Source organism: Dromiciops gliroides, chromosome 1, assembly GCF_019393635.1.
Source record: "Dromiciops gliroides isolate mDroGli1 chromosome 1, mDroGli1.pri, whole genome shotgun sequence".
NCBI lineage: Eukaryota > Metazoa > Chordata > Mammalia > Microbiotheria > Microbiotheriidae > Dromiciops > Dromiciops gliroides.
Window position 1 is genome coordinate 530,483,504 of NC_057861.1, and position 23,896 is coordinate 530,507,399.

Genomic DNA, 23,896 nt, shown 5'->3' on the forward strand with positions numbered 1-23,896 from the left:
GCTTTGTTTCCTGGGTGCCAGAGGTGTGTGTTGGGATTGATGGGAAGACATTCGGTCAGGCAGGTGGCACTGGGCCAGAGGTGTAGCTAGGAGAAGGAGCTTATCTACTTAGTGGTGGAACACACTAAAACAAAGCAAAAAGCTTGGGGAAATGGTAAGGGTGGGGACATGCTAAGTCACTAAGTCACTACCCTGCCTGGAGAGAGTCTTGCCAGAGAGCTTCAGTGGAGAAAATGAGATGATACAGCGTTTAATGTTTTGTGTAATGAGGCCTGTAATAGGTGACAGCTGAGATCCAAAACCCTAAGGTAATGGCAAGGTGTTTAAATATTGACAACCCATAAAAGCTTTTCATTTGACTATTAGATACTGCTGCTCTTAGTCACAGAGGAAAGGGGGAGGAGGGTTCTTCTTGGCTTTGAATGGGAAGACTTAAAGTCAAGCAGCTTGCTTAGGTTCAGTTAATGATCTAAAAGAGAAAATCATTGGCAACCCACTTTCTGACGTTCAGTAACCAAATGGGATGTGAAAGCACAATCTTTGGCTTTCATTTAAAAAGGCAGCATCTTCTGGGTCAGTTCCTTGTCATGTTCAATATCCCTATGGGTCAGTTTCTCATTCCTCAATGGTTCCCTGTGGAGTTCAGGACTCCCACTGGCTTCAAAGAAGCCTGCACATCTGGACAAACTTCTTCCACAGTGTGGAATTCACAGAAAAACTAGCTCCAGTACTCCAATTAGTCCTTCTTATTCACATCTCCTTTCTGACTCCCTGAAGCTACACAAAAGTCAACATAGGAACTCCTGCTTCCTTCATTCTGGCTATATGGATGGGTATAAGATAACTTGAGGAGAAATTAAATGGCTCCCTAGGAAAGGCAGAGGATCGATACTTTATCATTTCTTGGGAAGCCTGTGTAACATGTTAGCATTCTGAATCTGTGCACATCTGTCTGGTTGGTGGTGCATTTACATTCTTGACAGGGTGCTCTCTGACATGAAGATGCTCATTTTAAAGTCACACTGGTGCACTCCACTGGGCAGGGTTAAGAGTCTTTTCACAGGATTGTAAATTCTGTTTTTAAGGAGAGAGGTATGAAATATCATTCATGTGTGCATGTATGTGTGTGTGTGTGTGTGTGTGTGTGTGTGTGTGTGGTGTGTGGAGGGGTAAAGACAGAGCAAGAATAATTGAATACAACTACTCTGTAATTAGAGAGCACCTTAAGACCATGGAGCTCAAAGCATTTTGTATATGTACTCAATAAGGATGATAGAACAAGAAAAATACTCTTCTAGTCACTTTTGGCCTCAAAAATTCCCTTTCCTCCTATATGCTTATCCTACCAATGGTGTGAATAAGTTATTGTGTTTTCCTAGATGCCAAAGATACAGGATGAGATTAATGGGAAGACATCAGGTTAGGCAGATGGCACAAGGCCACAGGTGTAGCTGGGAGGAAAAAACAGATCACTTTAGGCTTAAGGAAGCAATCAAAGAAGAGTGAATAAACCACTCTTGTCCTTCATAGGGACTCAGCATAGTGAATTTTCACAGAGTGACATTTTTCTTTGCATAAATGACTTTTTCAATAAATTCCATTTCTTATACTTCTGGGTGGGTAGAACTTGGGATTCTCCACCTTTTGTTCAGTCCAATGCAATTAACATTTACTAGGTGCTGTGCTAGGCATAGGGAATTCAAAGATAAAAAGTGATTTAGTCCTTGCTCTTAAGGAACTTATATTCTATGGAGGGTGTTGGAGAGAGAGGATATGAAATATATATATATATATATATATATATATATATATATATATATATATATATATATATATACACACGTGAATGCATGTGTGTGTGAGAGAGAGACAGAGGGAGATGGAGAAAAGAGAGAAGAGGAGAGATGGGAAGGAGAAAGAGAGACAGAGAGAGACAGAGAGACAGAGAGACAGAGACATAAAGAGAGACAGAGACAGAGAGAGAATACAAGGGAGTGATGGTGGCAAACAAGAAATCCAGAGAAAGTGGTTTAGGAAAATTTGAGGCAGAAGAAAATATATTTAGGTGAGGTGCTGCCTGAGATGAGACTTAAGGGAAAAAATTCAGGTAGAGATTAGGAAGGAATGTACTGAACATGGTCGGGGCAGGGGAGATAGCCTATGAAAATGAATAGGGGGGCAGCTAGGTGGCACAGTGGATAAAGCACCAGCCCCAAATTCAGGAGGACCTGAGTTCAAATCCAGCCTCAGACACTTGACACTTACTAGCTGTGTGACCCTGGCCAAGTCACTTAACCCCCATTGCCCTGCAAAAAAAAAAAAAAAAGAATAGGGCCAGGAAGGAAGGAATCCAGTTTGGAACAGAACATGAGCATGGGAGTAATGTAAAATAAAGTGGGAAAGGTAGATTGGAAACATCCTGTGGGAAAGCCTTAAATGTTAGGCTAAGAAGTTGATCTTTTACCCTAGAGGCAATAGGGAGCTTCTGAAGGATTTTGAGCAGTGTTGTGACATGGTAAGATTTGCCTTGGGAAAATAGCATTGGCATCTGTGTGAAAGGTCGATCACAGAAATGGAGCAACTAGACAAAGTAGACTTAAAGGAGAGATGTGACAAGGGTCTGACCAAGGGTGATGCCTGTATAAGTGGGGACCAGAAGGGAATGGACATAAGAAATGCTATGGCAGTAGAACTCATGGGACTTGACAACTGACTACATATGAAGGTTTTGGGTGTTGTTGTTTTTTTTCAAATCTACAAAAACCCCTTTTCCCTCTCGGCCAACCTGACTCCAAGCCTCATCTTTTACCTACACAACCCTCCACTCTCCAACTTCTCCACTCATTGTCACCTTTCCCCCTTGTTCACAAGGAGTTACCAGTCCTTGTAGAGCAGACTGGCCTTTATTTAAAATGCTCTGACTCCAGGGCCGACTAACTATATTAGGCTCCAATGTTCCCAGGTACGATAAGATAATTAAGTGATCACAGTAGATCACTTCACCTGGTCAATCTTACCTTTTCTGAAGCCAGACAAACCTTAATGGAAATCCATTTCCAGGCCATGTCCACTGTCATGATCTAGGGCAGATACTATTGGACTCCACTAATCCAACAAATTGTATTTGCCTCAAAGCCTGTAGGCTGCAGGATTTTTCTCCATTTTTTTTAATTCTATCCTGTATATCTGGAGCTATGCCAGAAATTTCTTGGGTATAATTCTATCTGGTATTCACAAGAGATCAATTCAGATGGAGTGGGGAAGGGGGGTAGAGGGGAAGTAAGTTACATTTTTTTTTTTTTTTGCAGGGCAATAAGGGTTAAGTGACTTGCCCAGGGTCACACAGCTAGTAAGTGTCTGAAGCCAGATTTGAGCTCAAGTGCTCCTGAATACAGGGCTGGTGCTTTATCCACTGCGCCACCTAGCTGCCCCAGGTAAGTCACATATTGTCAAATACAGACACATGTATAACTTTCGGGGTTTCTCCTTTTGCACTTACCACTTTATGAATCAGAGCCAAAGTCATTCTAAGTCACTACAACTAAAATCAATACATAATGATAGCTCATGTTTACATAGCACTTTATTATTTACAAAAGGCTCTCCTCCCCACAAACCAGTGGGGTACATAATATCAAACATTATTATACCTGTTTTATAGAGGCGGGAGCTGAGTCTCAGAGAGGTCAAGTGATTTGCCCAATGTCACATAGCTAGTATCAGAAATGGGACTTGAACCCAGGTCTTTGGACTTTTGTAAATATACCACAGTAACATATTAGTGTCATTAATGACTCCTTTTTATGAAATTACCGCCAAAATGCTCACATTCAGAAACTTACTGAAGCTCTAACTTACTCTAAACATAATTAAGCCAGTGGAAAGAGTACTAGAGGTCCTGGGTTCAAATCCCACAACTGACATTTACTAGCAATAAAATGCAGTGAAAATCATTTAACCTCCCCAGGCTCCAGTTTCCTCATCTGTAAAACAAGGGGATTGGACCAGATGATCAAAGCCCCTTCCAGCTCTGCCACTACCATTCCTATGACTCCTTTTTCATGTACCTCTTGCCATGGCCCTTGACCTAAAAAAATCACTTACCAACTAGGCCCTTCTGGTCCTGGGTTTCTGTGGCTCATCTTAACAGTATATTTTTATCTAAAAATATCCAAATGTATTTATTAAGCTGGGGGAGGAGGGTAGTGGGAGGATATAAAATTCTTGGATAAAGAAGTATATCTTAGAACTTATTTTCCAGTGGGTAAAGATGAAGCAAATGATTTACCAATCTCCACTAATAACATATAAAGTAATCACAAATTGAGTGCATGCATCTTTCAATCAGAGTTTCGAACATTTAGAGCACTGAAAATGGGTCCCGGAAAACAGTCTTTGATCTGAATGATTAGTCTAAAATGTCTCTAAGTCTCCCTGAGTTCTCATGTACAATAGTCTAAAACTGACAATAATCATTTTCCTGAGCATGTGAAATGCAGAGAAAACTCCATGAAGCTAATGCATGTAAGGTTAATAGCACAATAGTGACTACAAAGACTGAAAATGGGGGAAAAAAGGCTTGGAGAGCATGAGAGATGGATGAGTTACTCATTTCAATCAAATTCCCCTTTCCTGCTGTGTTCTTGGGGAAAAGCTTAAGATAACAGGAACTCATGTCTATTTGGAAGTTTCGCCCCTAACTGGGTGGAGGCAATGACTTCTCTGCCGTCGCCAGTTCTGTGAAGTGGCCTGAAGCTGGCTGCTCATGTTTGCCTTCTCCTTTGGCATCTCCTACCTGAAGGCCTTGCCTCAATGATGTAGCCTGTTGTAGGTCTGTCTCCAGAATTTCCCTCTGTCCATTGGAGAGTTAGTTCAGAAGTTGACTTTGTAACCAAAATATCTCGAGGAGAACCGGGAGATCCTGAGGAGTTAAAAAAAAGAAAAAGAAGAAAAGAAAAAGACTTGCTAGTACCTGTGAGCAATCATTCACATCTCATATTTCTTTAGTATAAGAGTTATGCAAATAAAAAGATCCAATCCTTGGCTAATTGGACAGTGATTGCATGCAAGGGTTGAGTCTGGGAAGGAGGGGGTTGGGAAAAGATTCTACCCTTCCCCCCAACTCCCTGATCAACCCTTTTCAAACCCTTTCTATCCACCTACCATTGTGGACTTTAGGAAAGGGAGAAATTTTAGGGGTTTATTTGTATATATTTGGCAAGTTAGAGGAGAGGGAAGTAAGGTGTGTTACACTTCTCAGAAGTAAAAATGCAGAACTAAGACATGCTTTCTGTTCAACCCAACAAACATTTATGAAGCACCCATAATGGGGCAGTGAACTGTGCTAGGTGATCCTAGGGGACATCACAGTCCCCTGCTTTACAACTCAGTTTCCTCTTCCAAATTTTAGTTCACAGCTTTCAGCTTAATCAAAAGTGATTCCTGTCTTTGGCTGGAGCAGGGGATGATGGACAGAACAAATGTTTCCCTTCGGGGATGGAATTATCAAGGCTTCCACAGCCCTGTTCAGGTCAGCAGATTCCACTGTCCTAGTCACAGGATATTCTGGAGAGCATCGCTCAGAGAAAATCAAGACCTTTGAAGCTGCCTGGCACTGTGTTCTCTGCAGAAAGAACTTCAGTTTAGAGGTCTATTCTTTGCTACATTATTATACCTTAGGATGTGGTCTGCTCGCTATTGTTGATTGATTTCCCTCTCTCCCTTTTGTTTTGGTCCAGGCCTGTGATTTCATAGTGACAGAGGACTCCTGGTGTGAAAAGTTTTTCACCAATGCACATCTCTTTCTCATATCTCATCTCTATCCAAGTCACTGAAGCGGCATGGCACAGCGGAAGATGGAAGGCCATCCATCTGGGGTCAAGCCTTACCTCTGTTATATACATAATAGCTTTGTGACAATGGGCAAGTCACTTAAGCTCTCAGTGGCCCAGGCAATCCTCTACTGAATTAAAAAGTGTAAGTTAAAAGAATCTTAATCTTTGCTCAAAGGCAAATGGCAGGAATATATATATATACACACACACACACACACACACACACACACACACACACACACACACATATATATATACATATATATACACATATATATACATATATATACATATATACATAAACACACACATATACACACATATATACACACAATACACATACACACATATATACATATACACACATATGTATGTATATGTGTGCATGTATGTATATGTATGTGTATATGTATGTATATGTATAGGGGAATCCAAGAGGAAAACAGTTTAGATAGCAGTGAGGGAGGAGGTCATGGAAGATGAAATGGAAAATAATAACAATTAGGTGAAAAGTGCTTCCCTTGTGACACTGAGAAATTGGTAGTACAAGTAGCATTAATGCCATTCCCCACCTGAGGTTCAGGGAAGTTAAGAGACTTAACTAATATCACAAAACTAGTCAGTGTCAGAATCAGGATTTGAACCCAGGTCTTGTGACTCTAATTCTCTGCTACATTGTATTTATCAAACAAAAGTAAGGAAGGGGAGGACATGGTTTGGGGCGGGGGGATCTTAATTAATGGAGCCTAGGGAAGAGAAGAGTCAGATACATACTTTTATCATTAACTCTACCAATTAATAAAGATCCATGATTCAATCAAGAGTCATTTGGGGCTGAAACCACATTAGTGTTTCCATAATGCGAAATTTTACTTGCACCATAGAAATAATATGCTTTATATTGTAGAATATAAGGGATGACACGGTTTGTTTCTAAACAGTTGGGATAGAATGAAGATAATTATATTGAACTCAGAAAAAATAATGCCACATACTGGTATAATGCAGTGAACTTGTAAACATTAGTTCTATCTCTTAAGAGGACCCTTAAAGAAGGAAGTATTTTTTGTTTTTGTTTCTGTTTTTGCTGTATTTTAAAGAAATCACAAGAAATTTGGGGTAAGACTGTGGATCTTCCCAGAAGACGCTAGCAGATGTGCAATTTATGCAGAACTAGTAAGTCATAGACAAAATTCAGCCAGTCCAGAAATTTTGATTTTTAATGCTAGAACTCAGTCTTTTTAGGATTATTGGACCTTATTGTTGTCTACTATATGTCCTAATGCCATTTACCTTCTCTTAAAATGGCATGTTTATTTTTAAAACTAAAATTAATTGATATTATTTGTTTTGAGAATTCTGTGAATGCTCCTTGATATAACTGGACACAGGGGTGTGTTCTGGAGCTAGCTCATAATGGCTTAGGAGAGCTAACTGTTAAATTTTCAGTTTGAGCATTTAACACCTCAGATATCAGCAAATGCTTCAAGTCAAGGTTGATTTTACTGACTGCCTAGACTTAGGTGATGGGGAGAAATGTTAACAATGAAGAATAAACTTAAAAGTGTGTTGTGCATGCATTTTTTTTCAGAGAGCTGGTTGTTAAATACCAATCAACAGACTTCTTACTACACATATCCTAGAATAGCAAAGACAGTCTACAATTAGTGGTCTAAAAGACTAAATAAAATGAGTAGTGACTAAAAATATGAGAAGAGAAATCATGGGATTTGGAGTCAGAGGGCCTGGGACTACATTCTGATCCTGCCATTAATTGTATCACCTTGGGCAAGTAACTTGACCTCTCTGTGCTTCATTTTCCTCATTTTCCTCATCTGTAAAATCATGAGCTTGTACTAAATGACCCCTAAGGTCCTTCCAGCCTTAAATGTATAATTCTATACCTCTCCTATTTTGTTTCAGTTTCTTTTCTTCTGAAACAAGTTTTATAATAATTTCATTAAAAATAGAGATAAGGAGAGATTAGAGAAAGGCTTATAAAATTCCCTTAAATCTTCAGAAGACAAACCATTTAAGTCCTTAGGTTTTATTCTTCATAGGCAATTAAAAAGACACAACCTAACTTAGAAAAAGGTATGAAATTTCAGGCACAAATCTTACAGTATCTTAATTTCTAAGTGACAGTGAAAGTGGTCCAAGTTAATAATAGGTTCAAAGTTTGTTGGGGTTTTTTTTTAGTTTTAGTTTTCTCGCTCATGCTATTTTTAAAACCAATTTGTAAAAATCTGCTATAAGTTCAGCAAGCTGATGCCAACACAAAGAAATATTAAATATATCCACATTTACTTGAATATATTTTGAAGTGGCAGTGTGAAAAGAGTGCTGGATATGGAGCGGAAAGACCTAGGTTTGAATCACCAGTGTGACCTTGAGCAAGTCATTTAGTTTCTCAGCACCTCAATGACCTCATCTCTAAAATGGTGATAACAATATTTATACCACCTATCTCATAGGAGTTTTTCAGTGAAGCACTTTGTCAAACTTCAAATGCTAAATAAATGTGATTTTTAAAAAATTATTTTTATTATAGAAGAACATGCTTTTAGAAACATTCATATTGTTGAAATGTCATGGTTGGTTCCTATACTATGGTTAGAAAAATGAATCATAGGAGAAAAAGTACTCATGGAGATAGTTCAGCTCTGTGTCTGAACAAATATGCTGCAACCTACTTTGGTATCACTGTTGATGACTAGAGTTCTACCTACCCTCAGCTGGACCAGCTGTGATGTTGGCTTGTAGTCCAGGTCCATAGGCAATGGTGCGCGCCTGCACTCGGAAGAAGTAGGTTACTCCTTTGGTGAGATCCCTCACCTTCAACCACCGCTGCCAATTTCCTTTAATGTCCACAGTCACCACTTTGCTTACACCTAGAATAATGGTCCAAATATAAAGTACAGACAGGTCTCAACAAAAAGAAGCAACTGAGTGTAGTTTATTGTGTTGAGATAACGAGTAAAATTATCTCACAGTTTGCTAAGAAAGTATTTCTTACAATTAGCAGGAGTTTAAGTAGTGATAATAGCCAATTTTCAGCACAGATAAGTGTAATTAGAGTTTAAGCTTGATAAGTGGGTACTGACAAGGAGAAAAACCTTACAACACAACTGGGAAATTATCAGGAGACTGCATGCAACCTCACTAATTACATTGGGAAAGGAGGAGGGGGAAAACAAAGTGAATCTGTGAGTGTTCTGTAAGACTGCACTCTGTGCCCTCTGTCTTGTGGCCAGAAATCTTGCTGGAGCATTCTGGGAAAGGTGCCCTTCCTAATAGAGTGAGAGCTGCATTTCACCATTTCTTATCACCTAAATAGGTAACACTTCCATTCTTCTGATTCAATCAAAAGTTAGCAAGTGAAGGAAAAGGATAAAATGGCATCTGAAGTAGAAATATAGACCTTGGCAAAAATGGAAATACCTTGGCAGATACTATATCTCTGTTAACTATGGAATAGAATTAAGTGTAAAGAATGTTCATCTTTGGCCTCATCCAAGCGGGTTTGGTTATTGAAGTATGAAATAGCCTACTTAAAAGATTCTTCCTATACAACATGGTACCCATCATAGACCAAAGGTCCCTATCTTTTAGCACCAGTGGCTCTTCAGTTTGAAACAAGTAAGAAGAAGAAAAAAAACTATCATTACAAATTGTATTGATTCCGTGGCTGAAAGTAGTATTGTGTTTTTAGAAAGATCTAAACTTTTACAATAGAAACAGATGAGGTTATTCTCACCAAGAGATTCATAACTACAATGACTATAGAATGAATACAGATGAGTAGGTAGGTAGATAATGTAAGTATTTTTCAGTTCTATTAGAGTTTAACATTTTGTTGGGGGGGGGACCTTTGATTTGTGCACATTCTCAATGACATGGTGATTTATTGCTTCTACCTTTTGTCGTTAGCTGTTACCACAATCAGGAAGGCAGGGTAGTTCAGCTGTAGGCATAGACAGCAGTGCCTACTAATATCCCTGTTGAGAATGCTAGTCTTTCTAATCATGCTGAGGCTAGTTTTAGACAGTATATAAGGGCAAAGAGAACCCATGTCTTCGGGCTGACATCTTCATAAAGAACTTATTTTTATACTACTCTTGTAAAGCTGGTTATATTTGCCACAAAGGTGGGAGACACCTTTCCCCCAAAAAGCTCTTGGGAGCCTATATACCTATCCTGCTTTTGTGCATTTCTATTTTTGTGTTTTCTTTTGGGAGAAAATCTTACTCATCACGTTGTATAGTAAGCTGCCTGAGGTTTCAGACACAGTATATAATCTCTCTCTCTCTCTCTCTTTCTCTTTCTCTCTCTCTCTCTCTCTCTCTCTCTCTCTCTCTCTCTCTCTCTCTCTCTCTCTCTCTCTCAGACACACACACACTCACTTCTCAAAGGGGTGGATCATAATGATAAAATATCATATAGTCCTGTGAAAACTGGGACCTGGAAGGTACCCTCTGAACCCTCCCACTAGTTTTTTAGTTGTGCTTAGCTCATGGGACCCATATATTAGTTCTTATGTTCTATTTATAAATAGCTAGGTCAATCCTGAAAATTCTGGAGAACTATTTAGGCCTATTTAAAATTTTTAGAATTGTTCATCTTAATCCAAAATTAAAATATTTCATAAGTACCTTCATTAAAAAAAAATCTCAGCCCTTTGTCAATGACATAGAGAATTCTGACTCCTATACTCAGGAAAACAAACTCAGATATAGAGGGAAAGCTACCCAAGTAACTAGATTCTATAAAGCCCCAGTCAGAGTAAACTCTACATTCAATTTGACCAATATTTATTAAGCCCCTACTTTGCTCATTATTGGGTTTATTGTGCTTATCTTAAGTCAGGGATAACTTTACATATGCATTGCTAATTTTCTTCTTTCAAACTCTGTTGATATTGAACTTTAGAGCTTATTGGATAAGTCACTAAACTTTTTTGTGTCTCAATTTCCTCATCTGTTAGAAGAAGGGGTTGAACTAAAGGCTTTGAAATCCCTTTCAGTGTGTAATCTAAGAACCTTGATCTATGAAAGGGCCTTGGAGGGGCAGCTAGGTGGCACAGTGGATAGAGCACTGGTCCTGGAGTCAGGAGGACCTGAGTTCAAATCCAGCCTCAGACACTTAACACTTACTAGCTGTGTGACCCTGGGCAAGTCACTTAACCCCAATTGCCTCACCAAAAAAAAAAAAACAAAAACACACACACACAAAAAAAAGAAAGGGCCTTGGAGATCGTTTAGCCCAGTCCTGACATTGTATCGATTGAGACCCTGAGGATGAACTTGCCCCAAGTCAGACCTAGATACTAAGAACATAAGTTTCCTAGCTCTTGGTTCAAGGCCTTCCACTTTACCACACTGCCTCCTAAAACTTAGGAAATGGTTGACTTCAGAATCGGAGGGCTTGCTTACAATCTGGGCTCTGTCATTTTTTTACCGGTGTGACTTTGAGCAAATGAATTAATCACCAAGGCTCAGGTCTTCCTCTGCAGAATGAAAGGGTTGGAGCAGATAACCTCTAAGGTCTCTTCCATCTCTAAATCTATGACCATATGATCCTACTTCCCCTAGTTTTGAATGCCTCTAAATGATTCTTCGAAATCGGAGAAGGCTGATGTGGTCATTTGCAGACAGGCACGATGCAAATGAGCACATTTGCATGACATACATATTGCTCAGCAACATCATCTTAGGCATGACCATATTTGCCTACTGCTGTTTCTGTCATCAATTACTGGATTGGATTCTTCTGAATGTAAAGTTGTTTTGGATGGCAATTCCTTTTCTTTTTTAATTCTTTCCTCCTCCTCCTCAGAGCAATAACATACCCCATGCATAGTTTTTGTGAGTTCTGTCCCACTATGTGGTAGTGTTAGTCAGGACTTCCCCATCTCTGAGTGTCAGAATTTATTTATTTAGTCAATTTTTAAACTGTGCCCTGCACTACAAAGCCTCAGGGTGCAATCACATAAAAATACTACTGTTTAAAACATTTTAAGAAACATAAAAATAGCTATGTCATAAAGTTAGACTGCCAACAACATTGCTAGACTCTATGGATAACTCAAGAGCTCTTGTGCATGTGAGGAACATAGGTTGTACTTATCCAGGTGAAGTAAAGTGCTGAGGGGAGGCTATTTTCCAGATGGGGTGTTCAAAATGACCATAGTCACCAGATAATGGCCCAACTCTTTATTTCACTTTGCTTTTCACTCTGTTCACTGTGCAGAAATTGCCCTACTTAGAACCATCTGGAGGTTCCAAACCTCCTTGGCTCAGCCATCCTTTGGGACATCATAGTTAATAACTCATATCTTCTAGTTCTTTTAAGGGAAAAGGTATAGCAGAACTTAATCCTCTTTCATTTTCCTCCAGTCAGAAGAGGAATGGTCCCCAACTGGTCACAGATTGAAGGAATAAATGTTTATTCTGAATAGGGTGAGACCTCCTTGATTCAAAACTGTTCCCCCCTCTGTGGCATAATTGTGAAAGGACCTGGGTTCAAAATACATCTGATGCTTAGTTACTTCTGTGACCTTGGACATGTCAATTAATCTGTGTCTTTTCATTAGCAGTCCCTCATCACTCCTCCTTTCTTCCTCTTAATTTCCTTGGATTCTTTTAAGACTCAGTTGACATTTTACTTTCTTCAGAAATTTTTTCCCAGTCTCCCAAGGTGCTAATGGCTCCCCCTTCAAATTACTTAGGTCTAGTTAGTGCATATCTTGTACATACATGTTGCCTGATGCATTGAATATATGCTCCTTATGGGTAAGGGTGCTTTTTTGCCTTTCTTTGTGTCCTCAGTCCTTGGTATAGTTCCTGGTTCATGGTATGTACTTCACAAATGCTAATTGACTTAATATGTGTCTTTTCCTTCCTTCTCTGTGCTTGTATTTTAAATGGCATTATATCCATTAAGTTGTTTTATCTTTTCTATTAGACTAGAAGTTCCTTGAGGGGAGAGACAGTGCCACATTCATCTTTGTTATCTTCCACAGAACTTTGCACACAGTTGTTTTTCATTAGATGTTTGTTGAATTAAATGTTAGCCAGTGTTCTCCTATAGTCTTCTCATTAGCCAGAGCTACTAGCTTATTTCCCTGAGAGAATGAAATATACAGGAGAGGGGAGAAGGGAAGACACATGGCAAAAGGAAGCCTTGGCTGACTGGGGTGGTATGGAGTAACCATTAGAATCAACAGAATTATATGTGCTTCTGGAGACTCAAGGAAGGAGGCTTACAGTTGACTTCTGTTCCTGACCCAGGCAAGGCCAGAGATCCCAGGTTTTCCTAATAGAGTTTGCATTGTCTCATTAGACATGTTTTCTAGACCTTGTGGTTATTTTAATGGGTTGTTCTGCTCTGGCATGGTAACAGCTCTAACTCTTGGAGAAAGTAGGCATCGTTGCCTATTAGACATTTGGTTGGTTATACAGTGCTCTTTGTAGGGATATTTCTTCTACACAAGGATTTTCTAATCACCCATTTATGGAATGCATCGGCATGAAGAAAATTTTGATTGGTTCATACTTCTTACTAGCAAATATCCTTACCTCTTAAATCTTAGCAACTTAAAAACCTTGTTTCTCCTTCTCCCTGTATCTGGCTCCTCTTATCCCTAGTTCCCTCCTTCTCCCTCACTCCTGGTCCCAGGCCACTGAGCTGAAGTTGTGAAGGATCAGAATGGCACATGGTATCAAATATAGGCATTTTTCCTGTCTACAGTAAAGTTGGTGTTAAGAAGTAAAATTCTACCTGACTCCAGTAATCTATCAGTTTATTTGACGGTGGGATGAGAAATCTCTTGGGCTGACAAAGAGCCGGAACGTAATATACTGCAGTAGTGTCCTTCTCAGAGGCACAATCTGGGGGCAAACACATATGAAGAAAATCTAAAAATCTCCATATTTCAGATACCAACCAAACTCTTGGATTTGGTTCACCTATTCTTCCTGATTACATGGAGGTCCGTGTTTATGCTAAAAGGCTGCCAACAGCAAAAGTTAAATAGCCATTTTTCCTATTACCTTCATTTCACAACAAAGTGCCCTGGATGCAAAAGCCAAGAAAATTCAGGCTAACAAAAACCAACTGTCTCTCTCTCCATACAAAAGAGACAATGCTTGTGTGATCAATATCCTTATTACATGGGAAAAGAGTTAAAAATGGCAATAGTTGAAATGCCTCCACCTGAAGTCATTCTGCCCAAGCTGGACATCCAAATGTATAATCATCAATCTTCCTAGATTATAAAATATCTCGGTAAGCCTTCCTTCAACTTGTCTTTGTGAAGTCCATTTTTTCAAAGGGCTTCAAATCCCTCCCAAGTTTTCTTGGTGGATTGTTTGCTAGTTTAGTTTATATGCAGCTATTGTCTTCAATTCACTGAGTGGGGATGGAGGGGGTGGGGAAAAGGTAGGAAATTATATCTAGCAGAAACTTAGAAATGCCATTAAAAAATGGTGCCTAAGGGGCAGCTAGATGGCGCAGTGGATAGAGCACCGGCCCTAGAGTCAGGAATACCTGAGTTCAAATCCGGCCTCAGACACTTAACACTTACTAGCTGTGTGACCCTGGGCAAGTCACTTAACCCCAATTGCCTCACTAAAAAAAAAAAAAAAATGGTGCCTATGATGTTTAATACCAAAATCTTTCATTTGCCATTTAACTTTCCAAATCATGGTTATTTTTCACAACACACATGTGACAACTTGCCACCACACTGACAACACAAGAGCAACTAGACATGCTGGGTCATCTCCCTGGGAGACTGAGTGGAGGGTCTTTTGTAGTAATCTAGCAGAAATTCCGGTAGTGTCAAAGTGCAAGAAAAAGAATTGCACAAAACACAGCCAGTTTCCTGAACTCTCCATTGCAGATCAGGTAATGATGGAGGGTAATGGCCTTGCCTGGTGTGCAAACTTTTTTTTCAAGGCTAAGAGCAAGGATAAAGAAGGTTGGCTACACAGGATTTAATTTCCAGAAGGTTTCAGTAAACCTAAAAATAATGCTTATCCAGTTTTATGGAATTTTTGGTAAATAGATTCAGTCCTTTACTTCAGTCAGGATGGGGTACAAGAATTGTGTGTAGACTTTACATGTAAAAAGCACTTGCATGTTTCAGTTGTAGTTTTTGTAATTGTTTTATATTCTGGTTATAACTGTCTAATGCACTCAGGACCATTTTGCTGTGTAAGCTCACAGAGCTTCCCTCTGGACCCTTCTCCCTGTAGGGGAGGACTCCAATGTTCCCATGCATCTGTGATCTTATCAAGGTGGTATACCGACTATGGGTACAATATTGTGCCCCCACAGAGACTTTAGAAATCTTTGATAACTTTAGTTAATGATTCATTATTGAATAAGCAGGAACAGCAGAACCATCCCCTCAAAATAACTTCCAGATTTGTATTTTTTTTGGAGGGTGAGGCAATTGGGGTTAAGTGAATTGCCCAGGGTCACACAGCTAGTAAGTGTTAAGTGTCTGAGGCCAGATTTGAATTCAGGTCCTCCTGACTCTAGGGCCAGTGCTCTATCCACTGCGCCATGTAGCTGCTCCAGAGATCTGTATTTTTTAAAGAGATCATTAGGGTCTTGGAATTCTAATGTTTACAGGCACTAAAGCAGGAAGTTGCCCCCTGAAACACTATGTACTTAGATACAATAAGGATAGCAGCTCTAAGCCTGCAGGGTAATGCAATTTTATAATTCTTGGAGTCTCCTGGAAGTTGGAAGATACTTCCTGTGGGCTATGGTTGTACTAACTCAAGTCAAATCAAGCCAATAATATATATTTATAGAGTACCTACTATATGCTGGGTAGTGTGGGGGACATGGAAATAAATACTCCCTCAAGGGACTTACAATCTAAGGGGGAAAACAAAACATAAATATGTAAAAAGTTAGACAATAATACAAGAGAAAAATAATGTAACAGCCAAGTTACACGATGACCGAACAAAGAAGTGGTACAGACAATGAGACAAAGGACACTTACAGAAAATTATTACAGCTGTCTAAACTTATGATGCCCATTTAACTACTAATTATGATGTGGAAACAACTCAATTCAGATTTTTTCTTTCTTTCAGTTTTCATTTTAATTGGCCAACATTTGTCTAAATTGTTCCAGCAAGTGCAGTTCACTAAGGTTGTCCCTGGAAGCTAATTCATGTTTTAGAGAGGTGAAGAGAGGGAAGTCAGGTGTTCCAGGCAGGCTAGTCATTTTCTCTAGTGCTGGTCTTACCTTGGACAGGTGCTAAGGGCTCATAAACCACTCGATAACCCTGCAGGACACCATTTGCTGCCATTGGCTCTCCCCAGGAAATGTTAAGAGTAGTAGATGTTATTTCTGAGAATGCCAAGAAACTGGGAGCACCAGGTGCTGAAAGAAAGTTAAGCAAAATGACTTTTATTGGAGATAGTTTATATATCATATATGTACATATATATGATACATATATAAACACAAAATCTGCATATATGTATATACACATATGCCCCTGAAAATAAAGAATGTTTTTATCACCTAATAAAATTTTAAATATCATAAGATGAAAAACAGGATTTATTGATCACAATAGCTCTTCCTATGATCAATCAGAAATACAAATCCCTCAAGGAGAAGCGAAGAGAAAATGAGAGTGTTAAAACACAAAAAAATTTGAGAGAGAAAATGAGAAAGGTATAACCATGAATAATAGATAGAAAGAGGATATGAAATTTCCAAGAGAACTTCATTTCCTAGAAACTGTTTGAGAATTTCTAAGAATGCCATTTCTACCATTCCAGTTGGAGGTGGTGCTAGAGAAAAGAATACTACTTACGAATTAGTGATGGATGAAGAACAAACAGTTAAGCAATGTAGGTCTAGTAGCTTGTATGCTCACCCTGATCCCTCCTCACTTGCAGTAGGGTTGAAAATCCCAAGACAACAAATGGCCTCAGTAGAACTCCCAATACTCCCTAGTTTCCACTTGATCAGAAATATCACAAGAACACATAGACCTGTCTCCTGCCATGTTAGATTATTTCCTCTTCTGTCCAGAGAGATAGAAGGGAAAGAAGGGAACCATTTCCATATTTAAGGAGGATTTCTCAACTTGTGGTGGATGGGATGGGGCAGTCTCCTGAACCCCAAAAGAGGAGTGCTAAGAGGGATAGGTGAAAATCCTGAGCAAAATGAAATATTAAGTTTTGTCTCTAAATTCTCACTCATCACCTTTCTTTCTTTTTCTTTTTCTTTTTTTTTTTTTCCTTCTCTGAGTCCTCCCTTTTTCCCCCTGGTGCCTGGTATCTTCGTGCTTCCACAGTCACCACTGTAGCACTCCCGAAAGTCATTTAGTCTGCCATGATCCAAAATAGCTTTCATTTTCTTCCTCACCTGCAACCTAAATTCAAATCCACTGCTTAATATTGTAGGGTGGAAGTTAGGACAAAATTCATTTGATCATCTAATGAAAGTCATTTTCATTTAAGTGTCAATGACTAATTTCCAGGAAATAATTGCATTTTGAAATTTGTACTGGCCAGATGACGGGTGTTTGTTTTTGGTTTTTGGGTTTTTTTTGAGGGAGGTACCTTCAAAATCTTCACTGAGCATTAGACTTGGACAGGGCCTCTAAGAACCCCCTACTGCAATATCCCCAACAAATGACTCCACCCTATCCTGGAGGAATTCTATTCAAAGGGAAGCCACTCCCTTGGGAAGAAGCCCAGTCTACTCCTGGACAGCTCTAATTAATGTCATGATTTCTTTGCATGGAGCCTAAATCAGGCTCTCTGTGGTAGCTGTCATCATGGCTCCTGGTGCTGCTCTCTGGGGCCAAGTGGAATAAACCAAATCTCTCTTCCAAATAAGAACTCTTTACATCCTTTAAGCTAACATGCTTTCCCAAAGTCTTCTCTTGCCTAAATTCTTGCACCTGACCTTAGCAGGATCTCAAGGCTCTTTGAGGTCCTTGTTGTCATCTTCTGGATACTCTCCAGCTTATTAATGTGTCCTCCAGACATGGTCTGACCAGGGTGGAGTACAGTAGGAATACTGCCTCCCTGGTCTGAGATATTACATTTTTTGGCTGCCATATCAAATTACTGACTCACATGGAGACTTCAATCCACTACCAGACAAACAGCATCTTCTATTTTTCAAATGTTTGGATCATCTTTTTTTCCACCAAAAAGTCTTATTTTTTCCTAATTTGCTTTTGAAGTTTTTCCTGATGTCAAAGGCTCTTTGGTTTTAAGTGAAATATGCCAAAGGTTGACCATAGCATGCCAATGCTACCATGGAGTTTTCTTGGTAAAGAAACTGGAGTGGTTTGCCTTTTCCCTCTCCTGTGGATTAAGGCCAACAGAGGTTAAGTGACTTGCTCAAGATCACCCAGCTAATAAGTGTCTGAGGCTGGTTTTGAACTCAGGTCTTTCTAACTCCAGGCCCTATCCACTGAACCACCTAGCTGTCCTTTTTAGGTACATAAGGGTATAACTAATAGACTTGTATATTAGGTATAAGTAGAGTCTTATAGCCAAAGCCAGTGTTGTTTAGAAGCTGACAACTTGGAAGAAGGGAGAAGGGACATGAAGTTGCCCAAACCAGTAGTCAGTACAAAGGGGGAAGTTAGGATTATTTGGGTCAGAAACAAGCACAGAAAGTCTAAAGTTGAGGATTAGGGACACCAATTAAAACAGCCCTCTAAGGCAGTTGATACAATATCTTTCCATGTTTTTAAAGGGCTCCATTGAGGCCAGGTTCTGGCATCAATCATTGACTTTTTTTTTTGAAAGGGCAATGAGGGTTAAGTGACTTGTCCAGGGTCACACAACTAGTAAATGTCAAATGTCTGAGGTCGCATTTGGGTCCTCCTGAATACAGGGCCAGTGTTTTATCCACTGTACTATCTAGGTACCCTGGCATTATAGACTTCTAAAGAGTAACTCAACATCTTAAAATTGTTAATATGGCATATATTAAAATAAATGCTGGTTTCGGTACCCAGGACCTAAAACAATGTGGGCTTAGGGAATTGTGAACTAGGCCTAATCAAATGTCTGACCTTTTCTCGCATTTTATGATCCCCTTTTTATTTTGGCTAGAAATGAAGATTTGTCCTGGAATTGATTTTTTTTTAATGTAGAAAGATGCTGATATTATTTTAGCCAAGTCTACTGGAAAAGATTGTGGGAGGGAAAGGGAATGAAGAAGAGAAATAAGGATGGTATTAGGAAATAATGTTGCAAACCAAATAGTATTTTTGTAAACTCTGAAGGATGTGGGGTTCAGGTTTCCCTGGCAACAGTTAGAGGGGGACAGGACAGTTAGATCAAAACATCTGAACACAGTCTCACCAAGAAAGAAATGGACTCTAATCTTAATCTGTGGCGATGTTAAGTCTTCAGGGGAACTGGTGAAGCATAATGGTTAGCTTGAACTAATGGAAACACATGCCTTTGTCTGGAAACTGGATGTGATACAACTTCTCAAGAGCCAGAAGATGAGATAAATGGAAGTTAAGTCAGAGGGAAAATGATGGTCCAAACACAAAAACTGAAATGAAAAGATTTGGGAGTTGGAGGAGCTATGTTTCCTGAGAAGAAATAGAGAGCTCTGGAAAAAGAGAGAGTTCTTAGATGCCTAAAAGATAGACTCTAAAAGATCAGGTGAGAATATAGGACAAGATTGATTCAGAACATAAATAGCATGGTTGTCAAACAGGGATATTCTATCTATTGTCATTAACTGACTTGATGAAAATGCTTCCCACTTTTCAGTGGCAAGGGTGGGAGGGACAAAGGAAACCGTGTTATATATACTGTCAAACCCAATAGTGGGTCAGTTTGTTTTGTTTAACTATTTTTCTTAATTACCAGAGAGCTCATTGGTGGAGGATGGAATATATTCAGAAATGACTATGGTGTAAAAGGAAAAGGCATCAATAAAACACATTTTTTTTTTAAAGGAAAGAAAATACACATTATAGAGAGGCAATTAGTTCCACAGGAATAATGCTAGAAATGGATGTCTTGAAACAAAATTTCTCAGTACATTTTTAAATCAAAGTGATGAAAAGGAGAGGAGTGAGACAATGTTACAACATAGGTTGGTTATAATCTATTATGTATGTTATTGGGAAATAGCATCGTTCAAGGTATTTGTGTTAATAGTTTTATTTTGTTGTATGCTTCAGTAAAGAATTGTGGGCTGTAGGCTGTTCTCAGCAAAGCATCCTTTCTTATGTCTTCCCTGCTCCTCAAGGTTGCCTAAGTATTATTTACAAGTTCATAGAACCTGATCTATAGTGGGCTTGGAAACCAATTTGCAAAGCTATATGAACATATCTAAAACCCCACCCCACATATTCATACAAAGAGGGTATAGAGGATAGGATTGTCCTCTCCAAATGATCTAGCTATGCTTTCAAGAAGGAAAATGCCTTCCTACCAGCTTGCTGTGTTCTCCCTTGTCTGGGTTCACTCTTGGGCCCATCTCCAGCTGCATTGAAAGCAGATATGCTGACCAGGTATTTGGTGTGACTGGTCAGGTTTTTCAGCCTGACCATAGTTTCTGGGAGAAAAAGGACTTTCATGTTTTCTGTTTCATTCCGACTATCTGCCTCCCAATAATAAATCTGTTAGGAAGAGAAAAAGTAGGTAAAAGAAAGTTTGAAAAGGCGGTAAATCTTATACATTTCCCTCTTCTGCCACCCAAACCCCAACAAACCTATGGATTCATTAGCATAAGAAACTCTGATGTGGAAACTCCTCATACCTTGCAGATCAACACGCACTTTACAAGTTATAGTCTTAGGAAGTTGCCTTAGGGTCATACAGTCAGCATATGTCAGAGACAGAACTGGAACCCAGAGCCTTCTAACTCTGAAGTTTTATACTGCTTTACACAGAGGGACAGGGATATGGCTAGACCTGTCATTTCATTAGCAAAGGGAACTCACTGGTAAAGTGAAATGTCTGAGGTCACCCAGAAGTTTGTGTTAGAGATGGTATTTGAACCCAGGTCTTCCTAGCTCTTGGTCTTGCATATACATAGTAGGCACTGAATTGTTGAAAAGATGTATCTGGGGGTAGCTAGGTGGTGCAGTGGATAGAACACCAGCCCTGGAGTCAGGAGGACCTGAGTTCAAATCCAGCCTCAGACACTTAACACTTACTAGCTGTGTGACCCTGGGCAAGTCACTTAACCCCAATTGCTTCACCAAAAAAAAAAAAAAGATAAAAGATGTATCTGGATCTTGCCATGAGAACTACTGCTTCCCCCAAAAAATGATCCTGATGTAAAGAAAGGACCATTGTATTGAAAATTCTCAGCATCTGAAATGCTCTCTAGTCTGGAAAACTCCCTGAAGAAACTCTGCCACACATGAACAGGTCAGAGATAGGGCTGTTGTGAGGACTTGAGGTTCGTGTGGCCATAAAACAGGCAGGGACACTCATGACAAAACATGGAGGGGGGGCAGCTAGGTGGTGCACTGGATAAAGAACTGGCCCTGGATTCAGGAGGACCTGAGTTTAAGTCCAGAATCAGACACTTGACACTAGCTGTGTGACCCTGGGCAAGTCACTTAACCCCCATTGCCCCAGAAAAAAAAATACCAAACCCCCCCCCCAAAAAAAAAACCATGGATGTGGTGGATTCAAAGTGTACATTGAGGCAAATTTTTTTTCAGATATGAACAAGGTGAGAATTTGTTTTTCTTGACTGTATATTTGTCACAAGGATGTTGTTTTCCTTTCTTTTTCATTGGCTGGGATGGGGGGGATGTATGGTATAGAAAAAGTGGATTTCATTAATTGTAAGAAAAATTAAGTTTAAAAAAATCTGGAAAGAAATAAATTAATTGATGCAGAGTTAAATAAGCATAACTAGAACAATGATAACACTATAAAGACAAATGATTTTAAAAGACTCAACAGTTATCAATGCAATGACCAACCATATAGAGGACCTATAATGAACCATGCTACCCTTCTCCTAACAGAGGTGATAGACTCAGGTTATAGACTGAGACATATATTTCTGGGTCATGGACAATATGGGCATTTGTTTGCCTGAACCTCTGCATATTTGTTACAAGGGGTTTGCTTTTCATCTTTTCTAGGGTGGGGGAAGGTGAGAGAGAAAAGAGATTTTTAAGTTAAAAATTAAATTAATTTGGGGGGGGCAATGAGGGTTAAGTGACTTGCCTGGGGTCACACAGCTAATAAGTGTCAAGTGTCTGAGGCCAGATATGAACTCAGGTCCTCCTGAATCCAGGGCCAATGCTTTATCCACTGCACCACATAGCTGCCACAAATTAAATTTCTAAAAGGCAGTAAGAACAACTTCTGAGTTCCTACAACTTGCCATTGGCATTGCTGCCCATAGAACTAAAGGGAATTATTTATTAACATTTTTAATTAAATAATTTATCATTTGAGATTTTTCTTAATTTAAAGGGCAAGGCATTTCATCCTCAGGGGTTAACTTTTTAATGAGAGAGGTATATTTACTTAGATTAACAAGTGTTCTATTTTAACCACAAAGACCTGGCTGAAGAAGAGATTGCTGTTTCTTTATATAATAGAATGCTTTTTATCATTAACTTCTTCCATGATCTTTTCCAGAGAAAGGGCCTTGTTCTGCCCAGCATCCAAACATGTAAGTATTGGGCAGACCCTTCTTTTGGACTTTCTTTTAAGTCTTGCCTAAATCCTCTAATCTTGGGGAAAACATCTAGCCTCTCTCTCAGCTTCATCTTTTGTTAAACGTTATTCCCATTTCAATTAGCTTTCTCAAAACAATTTGGACCAAAAAAAAGCACAGATGAAGAACCAAAGCTCAAGTACTAATATGGGAAAGATTCCAGTCTTCCTCTTACATACCATTGCCTCTTTACAGACCTCCTCTGAGCATGATCAAACAAACACCCAAGTAAGGAGGTTCAGAAAGGATACTGCTACAACTGGTGCCAATGGTACTCCATAGGCTCTACTGGCTAGAAAATATCTACCCTTAGCCAATTCTAGCTGGGATATTTGAAGGCAAGGCCAATCCTAAACTTCACCTTGGCTTCATGGATTCAAACTCAAGCCAGATTATTGAAGCAGCTATCCACACACTGAAGAAAACTGCCAAGCAGAAGTACCAGAATGTTCCTATTGGGCTGGCTTTTCTTGCTTAGCATTCAGACATGCTAGGGGAGGGCAAGGCAGAACCATCCACTGTCAAACTAGGATTGCTTATTTTCACCCAGAGTGGTGCAGTCTAGCCCTTTCTCAGTGACCTGACCAAATAGGGTGCCTTTGTAATGTAAGGCTCTCTAACTCAAGATCAATATTCAGGTTCAATGTCTTTCTCATTAAGGAAATTAGAAGCATATTTTGCACATACATAAATAGCACCTTTCCTCCAAACACAAAGCTCAAAGTACTTTGTTGTACATTACCTCATTAATCATCTTAACAGCTCTGTGATGGAGGAAGGTATTAATTTTCATAAAACACCTACAAAAATCATTTTTAAATGGACATTTAATTGGCCCAATATTCATTAGGGCAGGCTAGCCCACAGATCCTAGTGGCTGATAAACTAAGTCTCCATTGGACCAGAAGAGGACATTAATTCTAGAACTGGAGAATTTGTCTGTTTCAGTTTTTTTTTTCTTCCTGTAGAAAATGCCTGTGCATTTGTTTCCTAAGTTCAAAATCTTGAAACTTTCATCAGATCCAAAGTAGTTGACGTAGAGGGATCTTGTATTCTCTGAGTGGATGCTGTCTTAAAAATGGAATGATTTTATTAGTTCTTTCTATTGTCTGAATTAGCTAAAAATAATGGTAACAACAAGTTAACATTTATATAATATTTTAAGATTCACAGAACACTTCAGAAATATTATCTCATTAAATCCTCATAACAACCTTGGGAGGTCGGTGCTATTATTGTCCCTATTTTACATATGAGACAACTGAGGCAGAAAGAGGTTTAGGGACTTGTCCAGGGTCACACAGCTAGTTAGAAAGTGTCTAAGGCCAGATTTGAACTC

At 39.3% G+C, this 23,896-nt stretch overlaps 1 protein-coding gene across 1 annotated transcript in view; it reads right to left on the reverse strand.

Annotated features, from left to right (window-relative positions):
- The window catches only part of SDK1 (sidekick cell adhesion molecule 1), a 1,142,665-nt gene that overhangs the window by 39,493 nt on the left and 1,079,276 nt on the right, over nucleotides 1-23,896 (reverse strand). Inside the window, 4 exon segments of the mRNA XM_043999243.1 lie at nucleotides 4,796-4,921; nucleotides 8,564-8,725; nucleotides 16,105-16,242; nucleotides 20,299-20,485. Of these exon segments, the coding sequence (XP_043855178.1) occupies nucleotides 4,796-4,921; nucleotides 8,564-8,725; nucleotides 16,105-16,242; nucleotides 20,299-20,485 (613 nt within the window).